This window comes from Zosterops lateralis, assembly GCF_965231275.1.
Source record: "Zosterops lateralis genome assembly, chromosome: 1".
NCBI classification, from domain to species: domain Eukaryota; kingdom Metazoa; phylum Chordata; class Aves; order Passeriformes; family Zosteropidae; genus Zosterops; species Zosterops lateralis.
In genome coordinates this window covers 42,909,158-42,928,408 of record NC_139762.1, presented here as the reverse complement: position 1 = coordinate 42,928,408, position 19,251 = coordinate 42,909,158, and the positions used below count along the sequence as shown (strand labels likewise).

Sequence of the window (19,251 nt, the reverse complement as noted above, 5' to 3'; positions counted from 1 at the left end):
TATAAGTCAAATACCTTCATTTTGCAAGCTAATTAGCAGTTTGTGTATTCTTCTAAATATCTGTATTAAGAATTTCACTAATGATTTCATCACTTACCAGCTATTCTTTTAAGTCTTCTTTCAGTCTTACGAGTACTAACTTACAGCAGATACAAACCTTGTTTTAGTTGTTATATGATAAGCCACAGCTAGCTTATCTTCTTTATCAATATTAAAATATACAAATGCATTAACTCATAGTTTGCAAATCAATATTTAAGACTAGTGAACTGGAAGATAACCTTTTGGGTGCTTATGCCTTTCTTCAGGCCTGAAATTAGAGGAGCAAATTCCAAAAGGAATGCTCAGTTTCTGCTGATTCCTCCAATTTTAACTAGATATTCAGAACATTTGAAAAACAAGATAGTTGGTATCTGGGCAACAGATGAGAAATGAAACAGATGAGAAAGAGCATGGGAAGTAAGATACTTACCTTTCTGGAAGGAAAGAGCAAGGCAGGTAAGTTATGACTTGTGAAAAAAAAAAAAAAAAAAAAAAAAAAGGCAAGGCCAAGTACAAAGCAGATTTTTGCCTAGTATGTAATTTTTTAAAATTCAGAATTAAGGATTCAACTCACAGATTTGTCTTTGGAAGTCATTCTGCAGATCTTCCCCTGAGGATCAGCAGTGAAGTTTCAGAGAGCACGTAGATACTTTGCCAGAATCACTCCTTATCTGGTTTTATCTTACATTAAAGGGCTTACTCTGACACATAACACACAGTTGCCATGACAGTTCTAGGTAAACTGAATGAAACAGAATTTCCTCTTAGCTCTACTCCCTCTTACTGTCTCTGTCCACAAATGAGGTCTGGGTTATGAGTTTAGACCAGACCATTGCAGTTACTACAAAATCTTGAAATGTTTGTGCAAACACAGTCCCATCCTTTGGAGTTGAAATAGATACATCGAATATCAATTAAGAAAGAATTTCTATTTACTGAAGCATTTTTACTGATGAGAAATCACTGATGAAATTTTAATTCTGGCTGTATTTCTAGTCACACTTTATCAGTTGGCACTTGGATAATTTCAATGCCTTTGATTTTTTTTTTCTCCCAGCAATGAAAAAGAGCATACAGGATTTTAATGACACATTTTATCTGTGGAGATAAAATGCAGAGTTGGTAGCCATTCTTCCTTCTCACAACTGGATAAATTTAGCAAGCACCAGACAGTCTGACCTATGTTGTGTAGGCCAAATGCAATTTGCAGACAAGTATAGGTTTTTAAATAATATCTTGGCTTCCTTTACATTGAAATCTTATGACAGATAATCAAGAAGAAAACCATGTGATGGAGAAGGGAATTAGCTGTCTGCTGATAAATCTTCTGCAAGGCACATATGTTAAGTAACCACACAGCATTTAGTTATAAGGAGAAATAAAGAAGGTTTTTTAAAGCAGTAAGATTTCCCTACTATCATATATTATCAACCAAATAAGCTTTTGAAGACTAGAAGGGAGTCCAAATCTTCTTAATCCAAGAATAAAAGGTTCACCAGTAATTTTAAATGAGGAAAACTTTAAATAACATCATAAAATAATCACAACCTTTCGCTCACCACATAATTCCTGGAAAAAATCCTTAGGTAATTTGTATTTGAAAGTAATTTTCAAAGGTACCTGTTTTGAAAGTCATATTCTGTCATACTTCTGCTTGATTCAAAGTTATTTAAATAGGAGTACCAACTTCATTTGGTAAACTAACAAGTTGCAGATGATACCAGTAGACAGGAAAGGAGGGAGGAAATTCCTTGCTTGTAGCACTGGTGTCTTGACAATTCTTCTGTGGATTTAATCTTTGTATCATTTAATAGGATTTAGAAGCCCAGATTTTAATAAGAGAGATTAATGGCCTAATCTGAGGAGAAGAAAACCCAAACAACCACAGCCTGCTGAGAAACAAGGAGTGTTACCTTTAGCCAGAGATCTGTGATACCTCAGTAGGTTAAGCACCAAGCACTAAGGGGGTGTTGTCTGGGCCTGTGTTTTGGAGCCTGTTGGATCTGAGAAACCTGTTAAGATAATGTGTTCCAGGCACAACCTTTCTTCAGCTTTGGACCTGAGCTTCAGGCCTACAGGAATAGGTTCCAAAAGAAACCTTGTGATGTGAGAAGCTGTTAGAATATGCACACTGCCAGGATCATCAGAATTCTTGGTAGTATATATTATACTCTGAAAAAGAAATTTCAAAAGCAACCTTCTACTCCCAGTTTACAAAACATGTACATTTGGATCATTTATTTATTTTTTTAAAAACTTTCAGGTGTTTTTTTTTTCTGCACAATGTCACTTTTCATACATAATAATTAAACAATATCAATCTTAGTTTTGGTAGCATTCAGTATCAAAAGTATACCTGTAACATTCAAAAAGTTACATGTCCAAACATGGCACATTGAGTAAGATTTATTAAAGGTCTAGTAGTAACAACTATACAGTGTCTAGAAAAATACCATGTTAACTTTAAAAGAAGTAGTATGAAATTTTATTATATAGTACAAAGTCAGGTTAAAAATGTCTCTAAAGATGGCATTATCATAAATAACCATTTTATCTCGGTTTATATTGTGTCAATTCTAAGAGAAATGTTCAAAAATACCTCACCCTTCTTCCAAGTTTTTATCAGAAGTGAATAATCCTCATGGTACTTTACACTACAGAATTCACAAAGTATTTACTGCAAAGTTCGTGATCGCCAGGATATAAAGCTAAAATATGTATTTCCAGCATAGCAGGAGGTAACCACGAAGGCAAAGAACTGTAGAGAGAGGAGAAAAAATAGATTAGGAAATAAATATAATCGAGAGCACTGTCAAAATAGTTATGGGACTTGAGGAAAAAGGAAAATAGCAAGCTGACTCAAATAGCACACTCTCACCTCCTTGGCCATCACAGTCAACACTGTGTAGAGGTAAGCTTATACTATGCATAGAAATATGGGCTTGAGCAGACAAAACATGACATATTTCAATTTTTTTTCTAAATTCCTCTTTATACTGCCTCAGTACGGATCTTACAGCTTGGACTGCCACCAATCTAAATACTTGCTGCTTTTAGAGGCTGAGGAATTGTCTGTGGGACAGTGTGAGCTGAAGCCAACACTTCTGCCCTGCTGCTGTGTTCCAGATATTGCCTACAGCCCACCTGTACCTCAGCATGGCTCACACTGCATCTCTTTGCTTACAGAGAAAGCTTGGATTCAATTGCAGGCCCAGACATGTTCTCAAACAACACTGCTGATTAGGTTACCTATTGCAGAGGTTCTCTACTGATGAATAAAGATAGTCCTCAGTGACAGCAACCACACTGTCATATTACTACTTTGTCAGAAATTGATAACAGAATAAGCCTTCTATAGCAGGCTAGATTTATTTCACTTGTACTGATAAAGTCCAATTCAGCACTAGTGCTTAAGTTCCTGTTAATCACTGTGTGTTGTTCAAAACAGACAATATTCAACATAGTCTTAAACGACAATACCAGAAATGTTTTGTGCTAGCAACTGAATCAAGTAAAGCTGTCACTACAAATAAGATTAACACCACTTTTCTAAGACGTGAGCAATGATAGGACAAGAAGGAACAAACACAAGTTACAGGATGGGAAATTTCAATTTGATATTAGGGGGGAAAAAAAATCACAGTGTGAGTAATCAAACAGGCACACAGGCATTGTGGAATAGCCATATTTGGAAATAGTTAAATTCAAGTGGACAAAGCCCTGGTAGCCTGATATGAGTTAGCCCTGCTGTAGGAGTGGAGAGAGTTGGACCAGATGATCTCCAAGAAGTCACTTCCAGCCTAAAAATATGTTATGATGCTACAGTTGTTCCTGGCTTATATGCCATCATTGGCATGGGTAGGCACTGCTGAGCAGTAAATCTAAGCCTTTCAACAGAGGGCTCTTGGTGAGCATTGTCTAATGCAAATTTAATCTGTAACACCAAAAAAACTGTAGATGATGATGTAAAATCTTACTACAATAAAAAAACCCTGTAGCATTCTTCTTTTTCCAATTATTTTGTTTCTTATTAAATAAAAGCTCAATCTAAGATCTTTCTAACAGAATGACTATTGAGGGATAGATGATTTGCTAAATCCTCTATCCATGAAACCCTTAATGGATTTTGAAAGCAAGAATCCACATTTAATAATTTATTTAGACACTGTGTTAGATAAACATTATTAGGAAGCATTAGAAGAGAATCCAAACCTCCCATGAGACACTGAACATTCATGCATTTTGCATAAAACCTGAATCAGCATGGAAGCTTATCTAGCACCAAGCAAGTTCCTGTCAGCTGCAGTGGCTGAGTAACAGATCTGTAGTTACAAACTGCCAAAAGGAGAAGACCCTGAACACCACTGAAATGTCAGGGATTTAATGATCCAATTCCCAGGACAAAAACAGAGCAGGTGTTCGACTTCCTGTGTTCATGGCCATATAAAATAAGCTTCAGACAGGATTTGTGAATAGTCAGGAGGACAACTGCAGAAGCATGAACACTCAATAATTTGGAATTCCTGTATACAACTGAATTTGACTCCTGTTGCCGCAACATGAAAAAAGTTCTTTTACAACTCCCTTACTTTTGCTAGTGAATGCATTCACCTAACTCAAAAAGTGACAAGGCTCTTTTCTGTTACTTTTTTTGTTTTGTTTTTAAGTTACTTTTCAGCCACTTTGACTGTTTTGGATGTTTAAACCTAAGTACTAAGATAGTGATGTCAGATGAATTAGTGATTTCATCACATTACTTGATTTTTCCTGCATTGCCCTTGCAACTCAAAGGAAAGACTATCAAAAGTTGAAGCTGTAACAGGAAGATCATTGTGGAAAAAGCAATAGCATTCCAGGGCTTTCCCAAGGTGCTGTGTGGGCAATGTGGACAGTGGCTCAGCCCACAGGAAGCTGAATGCATCTTATCCATAAGTATGCAAAGTTTGCTGTGTTAGTTTAAACTGCTTTTGAAGTTGTCCAAGTGCATTGAGGTGACTCGATGCTCACACAATCTTTTCTGTCTGCTCTGATGTGCAGGTTCTGACCTCAGCCAGAGAGCTGGTAATAAATGGTGGCAAGAGAGAAGGAAATCAGTGTGATCCAAAAAACATTACTGCTTTTTCTGATGGGACTGTCATGTCCTGGTGGAATTTCTAGTCATCTCTAAAAATTATGAACTAAATTGCAGCTACTTATAGGTTTTGTGTGTGACCTGTATCACTCCGCAGCTTTTCAAAATGCAGAACACCTGCAATTTCAACACACACTTCCAATGAACCTTCATTTGCTGTAAGTTTATAGGGCATAGAACAGATTTAAACAAAAAATGAACTCACTGAAGAAGCTGCCCAGCTGTTGTAATTGTGACTGTCCAGATCTTTGGTAACTGAAGATGCATCTACAATGGCAGCAATGAGATACAAAACAAAGGCACTCCCGTTAAAACACAGACCCTGTTGAAAAGACAAATGTATGTCATTAATGTGCAGACATTTGTTTTCCAACATTGCAAAACCCTCTTCTGAAATACACTGAACACATGCAATGTGCACTAGAAATGTCATTCTTAACTATTTTTGCCTTCTTCCATGTTTCTATCTGTAAGATTAAAATTTATCTGCTTTGAAGATGCATAAACATTGGACCATATTTTGGACAAACTGTTCTCTCCATCACACAAAATCCAGAAAAGTCTTAAAGCTGGTGTGCTGTGATTTTCCAAAAGTGAAAATAAGGACTCGGTTTGGTTACCACAATCTAAGGGTTAGGCAGTAAGAATATGACACTACATGATAAAAACCAAACAAACAAACAAAAAACCAAGATAAAACTGCACTTTGATTACATTTCTAATCTACATAAAGATACTAATCTATAACTCCTGGCATACAGAGAATATTTATAAAGCTTCCAAAATTTTGTTTTCTATACTACTGAAGGAGATAAAGAGGGTGAGGTTTTCTTTTCTCAGTTGTATTCTTCCATCTCTCAGTACCTTTCCCTTCTGCCTGTTTTTAAGAAGAGAAAGAAACAGGTAAATCCAAGGAGGAGAATAGTCTGAGTGGATTACATGGGTCATCAAGACCCATGGCAGATGCTGCATTTTTTCTTTCAAGTGGCAAAGTTAATGTCTCAGGGTACTTATATTTATTACTAAGAAGCAAAGCAGATGACAATGACTTCACATAACACTACAGAGAGCAAACAAAAAGTTTATTTGGTTTTTGTATGTGAGAAAGAACAGGAAAGGAAGAGAGAACAGATGTCTAAAAAGATGAAAGAGAAAAATGCATGAGGGCTTTTTATAAAGCACATAAGTTTAATACTTTGTCCTTTACCTTCTCACTATTCGATCATGGAAGTTTCTTCTTATTAAAAAAGTTAAATCCTCTCAAACTCCACTCTGCTACTTGTCTAAGGCATATAAATTTAGTGCCATGTTCAAGTGGAATTTCTTTGCATCTAGTTACAATTGCAGGAATTGATAACCCAGTATAGACCAAGTCCTAACGTTGTACATAATCAGCTCCCTTCAGCTTCTGACCTCAGTTTTGCACTCCAGAATGTCACATAAAACCTTTAATTCTGTTGCTCTATTTGTCTAAATGGTGCCATACTGGTGCAGCTCCAGCTTACTAATTCACACCGTATGACCCAGTGGACGCTAGGAATTTATGCCAATTACCCACTATTTCATTCACTTTTCACCAACTTTGACAAAATCTAAAAAAGGCAGCAGCTCAAGATGAGAAGTTAGAAGGAACAGTGGAAAATACCCGCTAACCCTTCTGCAGGGAACTGGGCTGGGCAGTCCCTCAGCACTCAGATGGACTGGCCTTTGAGATCTGATTCACACACTCACAAATTAGTGGGGGTTCATCTCCCCTATATCAGTTTTTCTAGTAAAAGGCACTATGTCTATCCACAGATCTCACACCGTGTTTTATCTGGGCATTACAGCAATAAAATATCAAACTGTCAATTTCAGGACGAGGTGCCAACAATTGGCAGGTTCTGGTGTCTGTAAAGCACTGATTTAGAAACTCCAAATTTGATTACCTAGAGTATTTGTTGTTATTTTCAGATTTCCCATTCCAAAAAGACTCAATTACCTTGGAAAGCTACAAATCCCTGCAATATCCTGTCATGTAGAAAAGAAAAAAGCACATAATTTCTGAGAAGTGCTGCTCTGGGAAATAACACTGTTGGGGAAGATGGAATGCAGCACAAGCTGATTGGGCCTTTACTGCCAACATATTACTCAAACCAAATGGTTAATGCTAAATTACCATCTGCTTCTTAAATTTAAATTCACTAGATTTTAAAAGCTTCCATTGATTGTTTTAGCAAAAAACTTGCACTATGAAGGAGAGTCAGTTTTGAAGCACATCTTTTGGGTTAATTTGCAGTAAAAGTAACTGCATCTTAAGCAATTTGGTAATGTGCTTAACCTGCAAAAAGTGAATTTATGACAGAGAGGTCCAGATGTAATTTTGGATACTGCATACAATAGGAACAGTTTGAGCTGTCGCCTAAGGAGGTAGAGAAATAAATGGCAGATACTGAAATTCAGGATTCTTCAGAGAATAGGGTAAAGGTGGGTGTAAACTCACTCAGAAAGATATGTGTTACGTTCTTTCTAACAAAGACGTTAAAAGCACCTCTCTGGAAAGAGACTCAACGTTCCTCTTGGCCATACAGGAGCCACAGAGGACCAATTCAAGGGCTGTTCCCAAAAGCTCTTTTAATACCTTAGGGCAAAACAAGCTGTAACACAACCATCTTTTATTTATTTGTATTTATTTTCTCTTTATATGACTATTATATAAAAGGAGACTACCTTTTGGACTTACATTTATGTACATCTACAATATATTTGGAACTCAGAGCAAGAAATACACTCAATATGAAATAGAAACAAATCAAATATTCCAGTTTGTCTACTATATAGATCAGGGGCAACTCATTTATGTGCAGTTGTCTCATAATAGTATTCAACTGATGAAAGGATGATAATGACCAAAGCTTTATTCAAATGGATATAAAGATGCTTTCCCTTTGAATGTACTTTACTTACATGTAATGCAATGGCCAAAAAAAAAAAATCTCCCACACCTTTAAATGTACCCAGACACATTACTGCTGTAATTGAAATAATCCAACATTTCTATAGCAATGTTACAACCTTAATGGTAATTGCTGGTTATGAAACTTGAAAATAGAGACGCTATCTGAACATAACCCTGGTTGTTCTTATTAGTAATTGCTATAGTTGGCTATTTATTGCAGCAGCAAATGGGAACACTAAAAGAGAAGAGTATTCTAGTATCCAATTTTAGTCACATACACAATATAGCTGATAACAAGCTGTTAGCAACATAGAAGTCAAATACATTTCATCATAAAAATAACAGAATCCTAGTCAATACTATTTATCTGTTAAAAAAAAACCCCAGTATCTCACTGTATCCAACAAATGCAAAAATAAAATTTATAGTGATTCTTAGATGGGTCACAAACAGCCAGTTGGCTGAAATGACAATGACTTTTAGGATCTACTATCCTGAAGACCAGGCTGTTATGCAAATGAGGAAAAAATATACTGTTGAGAGTTAGAGCTGGCCAGGTTTGCTCAAACCATAAAAACTGGATCTGCATTTTAAGTGCCTGTGAATTTTTTTCTGTAATTACAGTAGCTGTTTATCTGATTTGCTTTAACTCTTGAGCTCAAAGCAAAGGATTACATGGTACATATTTAATATATATATATAATTTTCAGCACCATTTTCACAGTAGACTAACTGCATGGATTGTCAGAGTGGTGCTACCTCTGAACTATCCTTGCTTTAACTTTAGCAGAGGAAGACTCATGTTTTAAGAGCTCAAATTCTGCTTCTAATGCATGGTGTTGATTCCAGTAGGGATTTCTGCTGTTTAAGCCATATGGCCAGATCTGTTAGCTCAGAGGCAGCAACAGACTCATTCTTCATGGGATGTAACCACTGCAGAGAGAAAAAGAGGTCACTGTGCATAAGTATCAGTCACACACACATTAAAAATCAAGTCACTACATCAACCACTGAACAAAATGGTGAAACATCACAGAAAAAGTGTTTTGAAAGTGTCTGGGTAGTATGAAAGTTAAACAGTGCTGGTATGCAGCCGCACATTAATTAGGGGAAAATCTGCAAAGACTACAAGTAGATAAATATACACATAGAATGCACCAATATTTTTTTCTCTTCGAAACCCAGCAAACCTGAAACAACAAAGAATGGGTATATTTACCACCATGGTCCATGGCACCTGCGGGATCCTGGTGTAGGTCATTGTCATGTAGATGATCAGAAAGAAGATGGTGAGAACCCAGTAAAACACAGCTACAAACATCACCCAGCCAAAGGCTGGATATAGAAAGTATTCTGTTCCAGCAATCAGGGTCCACACCAGCAGCCCCAATACCTGCAAAAGTTATGGAGAAGAAAGAAAACTGTTACACAGTTCTAGACCTCATACATTTGTTCAAGGTCAAGGAGCGACACCACTGCTATTCACATGAACCATTCGATAAGCTGAACTGGAATGCTGCACTGGCAAAATACTGATCTAACAAAAAAGAAAATACAAAACTGGTTTTACTGTGGCAGAGTATCACAAAGGGAAAGGCATCTTATCTGTTGCTCAACCTTCAACTACTTTGGAGCCATACTTACAGTGATTTTACAGCTAGCTCCCAAAAGGATTGATTATTGTAGCTTACTTGCTGATGTGCATGAAGGCAAATACTGCTGTTTTGCTGCCAGCAAAGTCACTTTAGAAACAAAAGCCTGTGACAGACCACTGGGATTTTCAGGTTCTATCTGCCACAGTCACAGGTAACTTGAGCTCAGAATGGTCCAGCCCTGCTCTGTGAATTGGCAGGCACCACAGACACAGAACAACTCCTAGACCTTACTCTAAAAGATTGTAGTAAAATATCAACACCACTACAATATATAACTGTAACTGGAGAAGAGCAAGTCAGATTGGGAATGTCATTATATTCCACAGTACTTAAAACATTTCCCAAGTGACTTGACCCAAAGTAGTGGACAAGGACTCACTCAAGCAAAGTCCTCAAGCAAAACCAGTCTGGGGTAAAAAAACCTCCCTCCTGATGTGGCAATCTGTTCAGATCTAAGACATGAAGAAATATGTGAACTAGAGGTTTTTACCAGAGGTTAAAACATACTTTTATGTACGTTTTAACACACTTTTAACATAGAAAACTCTCCAGTTTTCTCCATTGTTAGGTGATCTCCAATGCATTAAAATAAATAAGGAGCAAGCAAAATGTAAATCAAGTCATATGCCCCAGGAAAAAAAAGGTGTGTGTTTTGCAAGTTGTCCAGCAATTAGAAAAATCTTAACCATAAAAAGAAAGTAATATTTAATACATTAAAAACCAACAAGCAAACAAACAAAAAGCAAAGCCTACTCCACACACTTTATGGGAAGCAAATATGGGAACCAACACTCCTGTATTTTCAACAAGGCTTTATCTCTTTCTGCTATATAGACTATGGTGAAATTGCCTGGCAGTGAGAAATAGAAGGATTACAAACTTAAAGCAAATAGCAACACATTTAACAGTCACAGTTGGACAGTCTAAAGAACCTTCTACCCCAATATTATATCCCCAGCAGCAGTTAGTACCAGACATCTGAGGAAATACATTAAAGAATAGACTATGCAACAGTAATATTTCCCTGGACTACCTTCCTCAGCTCTCAGGACTGTGCAGTGAAGGGCCTTCCTGAGCTTGTGGTGATAACTTTGTAATCAATAGACCCTGGCAGCAGATGATGGTTTTGCTACAGCTTCATTTGCACAAGAGCTGATCCTATTCCCATGCAAACTGCTGGCCATGGTCACATTTACTTCTCTATTGCAGAACTGAACATACATATAATGTTTAGAGATTTCATGTTTACAAGACAAAACTATACTGTTAAAGAAAAATTTCTTGTAATTGGTCCTCCTACCACCTTGCATCTGTTTATTTTGTCTTCAATTCATCTTCCAATTGCCACACAAAGTTAATTCAGCCCTCTACCATGTATTGCCAGTAGATTCAATGTATATTATTTGTACATTCATCTACACCTACATCATGCATACATAAAAGTACTGCGAAAATGCCTGGTTTATTGTTTCTTTGGAGTTTTCTTTCTCTCTTAACAGAGAAAGCATATAATGGTCTGTTTAAGAGCATTTCCCTCCACCGTTTTCACCAATCCATCAATTTCTCTTCAACAGGAAGCTCTAGAACTGGCTCAGACTGGGATAAAAATTCCTGCTTTTCGCAGCATACCAGGAGAGGGCAGCATTGCCTTGTAAGAACAGTTCACACAGTGTTAAGTGGATCCTTTAAAACACACTATTTTCAATGCAAAGTTATCGGTTCGGCAATGCTTCCCATAGTTCATTTTAATTCTACTTCCAACATTTTACTAATAGTAGCAATTCAGTTAATAGCACCTCAAATTGCATGAACTACCCACAATCAGATAAAAAACAACTCAATTTTAGTGTAACAAGTGTTTCAAGGCTAAACAATTTTGATAGATAGTTTAGCTAACAAAATACCATTTTCTTAGGATTCAAAGTTGTTTTTCATTACACCCATCCACTTTAATCCAAATTTAAATTCATCCACTAGAAATTATAATGATAAAAATTGATCTCATGCTTGATAAATAATTATTAAAAGCAGATGTATCCTAGATCTGAGTATCTTATAAAATACCAAGAACAGAAATTTTGAAGGTGAGAAAAAGAAATTGAACATCATTAAATATTCTGCTTATAATAGAACACTTTTAAATGTAGACGAAGGTTTTTCATGAAATGCACAAGACTTTGAAAAATTTTTTACTACTAAATGCAGTAAGATTGATAAGGATACCTCTGTTTATAAAATGGACTATTTTTCGAAAGAGCAAAATCTTCACAAGCAGCAAATTATTAAAATTAAAAAGGAAAACTCTGAGGTTACATGAGACCACTAATCTTACATTACCACACACTAAAGCTAGCAAGACATTCCCTAGAGCACGAGTATTCATGCTGGGCCCTGTTTTTTTCCAGTAGTATTCTAACCTGCAGTTACCATCCCTCTTTCAAGATGATTTTAATATTTAGGTGGCTGTATGCCCTGTATGCCTCACATGTACAATTCTCCAAAGAATTGGTTTCAATCCACGTTTTTAGCTAGCTTGTATCAATGGCAGAACAGCTCACCCAAGCAATTGAGATGCACCACAGATGTTACAGATTTATATTCTTAACTGGTTCCTGCATCGTAACTTTGATGGGTTGCATATTAGAGCACATTTGACATTTTCAGTTAGATCCAGATACTCTTACAGCATATTACTGGAGCTGACAGGCTAAAATAATATTTCAGATTTCTTGATTAGACCTGAAAAGGTCAAATCAGCTCATGGTCAACAATTCACTCTGAGTAGTTAAACGATATGGCAAATGGTTTCGTTGCATATGTAAACATACGCAATAAATTGATTTAAAGTTCACACTGGCCATCAGCCTGTACAAAATACCTCAGGAGCCAAAGGAATACAGACATCTAGACAAGCCTTCCATGATTAGCCTGGATTCTCATGGCATGTTAAATACCCAGATTGCTTCTGTAGTGTTAAACACTTGCCTCGTGATTTTCTGACTGTCCCTTACATGGCAGGTTTGCTGTTCAACAGATCAGTACAAACTGGGTGACACTCCTGTATCTGCTGGAGCTGAGAATGCCATTTCTCCTACTGGTTTGGTATCACACCTCCCCACTGTGGAAAACTAGACTATAGACAAATGTCATCTCAATGGGCATCCAGTGTACAGAATCTGGCAAGTGAGTGATAGGTAGAGCAATACTGGAAAGCCAAGATCAGCAGCAGCTGGGGAGTGCCTGCAGTAATTCAGAGAGCACAGACAGTGCACAGCCACCTTCTCTGCTCCAGGTCAGCTCAAAGACAAGGGAGAAAGCTCCACCCAGGAACTGGGAAAGGCCCGTGTCTCATTATGACCAGGTAGGCTAAAGTGTATTAGTAATGGCTAAGTATTTGACTTTAATTTACGATCAAGTCAGAATATGCTTAATTAGAATTACAGGAACATACTACCATCCTGGAAAAAAATGAGCCCAAGAAAGGGGGAGGGAAAGGCATCAAGAAGGTCCAAGAAAATAATGCATGTGGTAATGGATGAGAGGGGATGCTGGGTCCTTAGACTATAAAGGCTCTACCAACTGGGTCCAGTTTTTCAAGTCAGATGGGAATGGGGATTTCAGTGCAAGATAAAGGCAAGCCATTTTCTGTTGTTTGTGGCAGATTCTGATTTCAACTCAGACATTTATTTTGTGGTCATTTGGCTGCTGCTTGATCAGGTACCTCCATTACTAAAATGCATTAATATGTCAAATGCACTAATGCATACTTCAGCAACTGGCAGACACCATAAAAAGGAAGTAACTTAGTGGCAAAGTCCAACATTATTGAGTGTGCAGGTTTAAAATTAGATGCTTAATTACATTCAAACCCTTAAATAAATGCCATAATTCTTCTGCAGTGTTGAGAACTTCAAAAGTATCTGATTATTTAGTCACTTATAAAGAAAAAAAGGGCTTTGTTGTTAGTGCATGAGACACATCTTGTCTCCTGTCACAAGTCAGCAGGTATAAAAGCAGGTGAGAGCTTGAATCTGTGTATCCAGTTTTGCTTTTTAAAGCAGATTAAAAACTGCAAAAGCAAATTTGTGCTTGAAACCTGCATTTAAAAAGGCTACGATGTAACAACTCCTCTGCAGCAATGCCAGGGCTTGGAATTCTCCAGCATTTCTCCTGAGTGGTTAACTCAGCAATACAGTTAAAAATGTGTATACATCCTTTCCACAATAAAAGAAGTCTCATTGTACCAGAACTGACAGGACAAAAAACCCGAGGCTTATCTATTAAAAAAAAAAAAAAATTGGCATGTTTGCCTGAAGCTTTTTCTATCCTTTATCCAAGAGATGCTTCCTGCGACCATAAGCACTGCAGGATTTATATGGAGCTGCTGCTGGCACAGATGAAAAGGATGGCAGATGGATGCTAGAAGAGCTGTGCATTTGCAGTGTGAATTGCCTCCTGTATGCAAAACCACCTAAACATGGACAGCATCCAGCAAGGAGAATGCAAGACAGCTTGCCTCTTCTTCCTAGCAAAGGAGATTTATGACTAGAAGACAGAGAGACCGTTTTAAATTATTGCACATCATTATTTCATTACTAAATAACAAGTTAGGAGCTACCTTAGCAGCAGTGCAAGCACCCTGTGAATGTCTCAATCTCCATCCTTTTCTCCCTTGGCTACGTATCAGGATGGTGGTGCTGGTGTGGTTTTTAAGGAGAAAAAAAAAAAAAAAAAAGTGAGAAAAAGAGAAATCTCCCTCCACTGTTCCTGTAAAACATGTCTAGGACTGTCAGTCATAGGAACAGGCAGATTTAATAGTATTATTTCCAGCTGTTTTTGTTTTACAGATTTATTGATTTATTTGGAGATTATTTACAGATGCAGAATCACTTTTGGTTTTGTTTTTTTTTTTTTTTTTTTTTTTTTTTTTTTTTTTTTTTTTTTTTTTTGTGGTGTTTTGTTTTGTTTTGTTTTGTTTTGGGGGGGGGGGGTGTTAAATTATTTTTATGTGGGTTTTTTTTATGTTTCTCCACCTCAGGCTCAATGGAGTAAAGGTTTGCACTGCACTTAAAAAGTGTCTTTAGATCAGAATTTTTGTGCTCTCATACACCATCCGCGAAGTGACATACAACAATTCCGCCTTCTGCCACTAGAGCGAGCGCAATCATTGCTTTCTTCTTTAAGAAAGGGGCACTTTGCCCAGCAGTAACATCAGGGCAATTCCCATACAATGCAACCCCTGCAAATCGAAAAGGAACACTCAAAATAAGTAAGACATATAAATATATATATGTGTGTGTGTGTAGGTGTGTGCACAAAAAAAAAATCTTTTGCAAGGGTAATTCCAAGTTTGAGTGCCTTCCCAAAGCAACTTTAACAGGTTCACTTCCATACCAGGTACAAAAACAACATCAACTGTATGTTTATCCACGAACTGTAAAAATAAGAACACTTGATGTATTTGACTTTAAAAAACAAACAAACAAACAAACAAAAAAACCACCCAAAACGGTGAAAGCCTACAATTACTAGACAAATCAAACATCAATCCAGACTAAAATACAAAATATAAAAATCTTATTTCTGCTGCAGTCAGAGAAAAGGTGATGAGCGTGTTTTTAAATGGAAAGATTCAAACTTAAAATATTTCTGAGTAAAGAGACAAAGCTGAGGAAACCCAAAAATGCTTTTCAGCTACAGTTTTTAGAGGTATAAGAACCTCGCTTAAGTGTCTTTGTAATTGCAAGTGCCATGTGATGTACTCTGCAATAATCTAATCAATACATTGACTTACCCTACTGCTTTTCTTTCTCAGTCCCAAACATTTCTTTTTTAAACACCAAACATTACAATGAGCTGACATCAGCCACTCACTACTGTCCTGTTCTCATTAGATTTTTCAGGGCTTTGCCTTGCTAGAAAAAATAAATTAAATCCACAGTGTTCACAGAAGCATGCCAGTGGTCATAGTGGACATACCACTTTTATAATTTGCACACTACAACCCTACCACTTTTATAATTTGCACACTACATCAAACTTCAGCAACAGCTACAGATCTCATGTCTCTCCTAGCTTTGAAAACATTTCTACCTAATAAAAGTCCAAAATTCAGCCTCTTCTACTTTCCAGGAATTTCTAAAAATCATCTGAATACCTGTTTAATTACTTTCAAGCGACCAGTTTCAGTGTTGAATCTTCCCACTAGTCTTCAAAACGTCTGTCATGCTCTTGGTGGCAGCAGCAACACACATCCCTCACTACAGGTTGAATGGGCTTGAAATAGTGGCAGTAGTGACCATCACTCCAGAGAACCACTCCCCTCAGAGTTGTTGATTAGGATAGATTCCCTAAGAAAGAAAGCTGCTGGAAGCAGCATGTGCCAAAATATGTTCCAGAAGTATGTCTTCATCAAAGACTGAATTGTCTTACCCCAGAGTTTAGTCCAAATGCTATGACATGTCAGAAAACCTCCTGACCCAGGACTGAAATGGGTGAAAACCTTCTGGCAGACACTTCATTCAATAGGGAACACACCTATTCCGGAATGAGACTTCAAGACCTCTGCTGCCTTTCCCACAGCTCCACAAAGCAGGAAAGTCCTCCCACACCTACCCCAAATCCCCAGAAAGAGTCCAGGAGCACCTCTGCCTAAAAAACTGGGGACAAGACCTCCTCATGTGTGAGCTAGTAAAGAAAGTCCAGCCCTGGTGTTCAGACTGTGACGCTCATTATCCACATCAGCCATGCAGGGAGGATGCATTGAACCGGCCACGGCATGTGTAAATAAGGGTATCAGCTTGCACTTCCAAAAGGAATTACACTAGGAGGCAGAGCCAGCATTCAGGAGTGCCCAAGAAACTATAAAATCTCATTGGAAAGAGCAAAGAGAGGGAAGTGTGCTACTGAGAAACTTTTTTTTTTTTCTGATCAGAATGGGCACTGCCCGGGCATAAAGACAACAGCACCTGGGCAAAATGCAGCAGCACACCCCATCTCCTGTCACCTTAGTAATCTACCACCTACTAAAAAGGTGTAAATCACAAAGGTACTCCTTCTCTACTGCAGTCCCTGCATGAGGAGTCTTCTGTGATATGGTGCTCCAGCTCACTGCATCTGGCAACCCAGAAAAATAACTCAGGGGGGGGAGTCAGTAAGGAAATTGTGCTGTCCATGCCAGCAGCATATTACAGGTTGCCTCACCTGAGAAATATTCATGGAATGTGTGAGACCAGAGCTAACACCAGTAACATATTCAATTTAAGGAGGCAGCTTATATTAAAAAAGCAAGAGACGGAAAACACAGACATACCTCATCAAAATTATGAAATCACTACAACAGATTTCTTACAGTTGCTCAGGAAGTTCTATTAATAACTAGAGGCGGAGTAGTGGATATTCAGAAGGTAAACAAGAAGTAAGAGTTTGTTCAGGTTGTAAATTTTGTTCATGTCATCAAAAATGTTACAGTGGAAGGTTAGAAACTCTTAGGAAAAAAATAAAAGTAATAAAAACCTCTACCAAAGAGAAAATATCAGAGTGCTTTATAAATCAATGGTGTACCCACACACTGAGTATGTTCTGCTCATTCCTTCCTCCCTTCCACTTACAAAATGATTCAGTTGGATTATTGAAGACACAGAGAACAGCTCCTACCAGAAAAGGAAGTTAAAGCTGGAAAAAAAGACAGATCCAATTTTCTGCTGAAGACTGAAGGAGGATATGACAGAAGTCTGCAGAATGTCAGGTGGGATAAAGAGGGGAATGAGGAGTAGATTAGGACTTGTGACATAAGAAGCATCCTGCTAAATTATCACACAAAAAGATGAAAAGCAAACATAATGAAATGGTCTTTAAAAACAAAACAAAATCAAAAAAAAAGAAAAAGCCCCACAGTATATGACCAAATCACAGAATGCCATAGGAAACATCACACACACTCCAGGTCAGCCCTGTCTGTATATATTATATACACACGTGGTAGTCAGGATAGTCAGCAATCTTCAGCACTGGAAATTCCTAAATGTGCTGTTTGCTAGATGTTAGAAAACCAGAACAGAAAAGAAAAGCTTGCAATACCTGCTCCATCTTACACTCCTCCCTAAGTTTTCAGTATCAGTGACTATGAGAGACTGAGCTAAACAGACCACTGACCACATCCGTTACTTCTGGTCTTAACTTGCCTTCCTTTCCTGCAAAAAAAACAAGGACTGGAAGATACAGAAGTGCTAATATAATAGGATGGGATGATTACATGCCACATCAATGTATCATTTGTCTTTTAAGTAGAATTACAAGAAGTAATCTCAAGCAAATGTGAAGAATCTGGCTTGAATTATATCATAATGAAATTTATCTTCTCAATAGAGTGGAGGTTGATCATTAACAGGCCACTAAAATGTGTACAAAGTATAAAGATTGGTCCTTGTCCCAGGGCACTTTCCACAATAAATGCTCTGGAGTTTGAGGGCTGCATTCAGGAACACAGTACTGCTTATCCATGCCTATAAATTCTAACTCAATCTTGTGTTTTGCCTGGGGATCTGTACACACAGAGTCATTTATATAGGTTACTGTACACTATGCATACATTAACTAGGTATCAGCAGTGCTACCCACCATTTAATCTACAAAGAGGCAGCAGAAGAGAGCCTTGTCTGTGCCCATCACGTTCTATAGTGTGCAAGAAGTACCTTGATGCAGAATACAGTGAGATGGGCAGCCAGGAGAGAGAGACCTGCAAGCTCAGAGCTGCTGCAGCTGCCCGGGACCACACTGGTTACTGCTATCAGTGGCTCCATCAGGGCCACTGTGTAATGTAAAAATAAAGGGGGTGGTACAAAACGCTACTGGAGACAAGCAGCCTGGCCTAAGCAGCACTTACTCACCTCTCTGCAAGGGCACCCGGTGACACAGTGCAAGGCACTGACCTCCACAGTGCTCAGTCTCTAAAGGTCGACAAGAGCATCTAAACACTAAGGAGAGGAGACAGCCTGGCCTCTTATCTAACAATCCCGAGGGTTGCTACTTGAAAAGAGTGCTGCTGCCACTCCCTTCTCCTTCCACTTCAATGAGGCCTGGCCATGGCAGGGGTTTCTCCCACCACCTAGAATTTCCTAGAGAGAAACACTGTGATATTGTGCAGAAATGCTTGTTGATTCCAAATTCACTGTCTCCTCCCAGCCCTGTCAGGAAACCGTGAAGTGGTACTGCTACAGCAAACACTGCAGCATCATGGAGCTGGGAATTACTCACTGGAATTGCTGCTACATTTTGCCCTTCAGCAGCAGAGAAAGGAGAATGTAAAGTAATAGCACATTAGAATCAAATACAAAATAATCTGCCTGTTCGGTTACTTTCTGAGCAAATTTTCATTTAAGCATGCCTTCAAGTACGAATTTTAAAGCAGACAATTACAAAGCAAAATAGTCACATAGAGACATACAAGGCACAGGATAGGTATTTCTTTGTTTCCTAGTGGCTGC

General features: G+C 37.9%; 1 protein-coding gene across 1 annotated transcript in view; it reads right to left on the bottom strand.

Moving 5' to 3' along the window:
• Positions 1-2,432: 2,432 nt before the first annotated feature.
• Positions 2,433-19,251, bottom strand: part of CMTM8 (CKLF like MARVEL transmembrane domain containing 8) — a 34,938-nt gene continuing 18,119 nt past the window's right edge. Inside the window, exons 2-4 of the mRNA XM_083859447.1 lie at positions 9,331-9,504; positions 5,379-5,495; positions 2,433-2,800 (exon numbers count right to left, since the gene is read on the bottom strand). Coding sequence (XP_083715573.1) covers positions 2,717-2,800; positions 5,379-5,495; positions 9,331-9,504 — 375 coding nt within the window. The 3' untranslated portion in view covers positions 2,433-2,716. The remainder of the gene's footprint in view (positions 2,801-5,378; positions 5,496-9,330; positions 9,505-19,251) is intronic.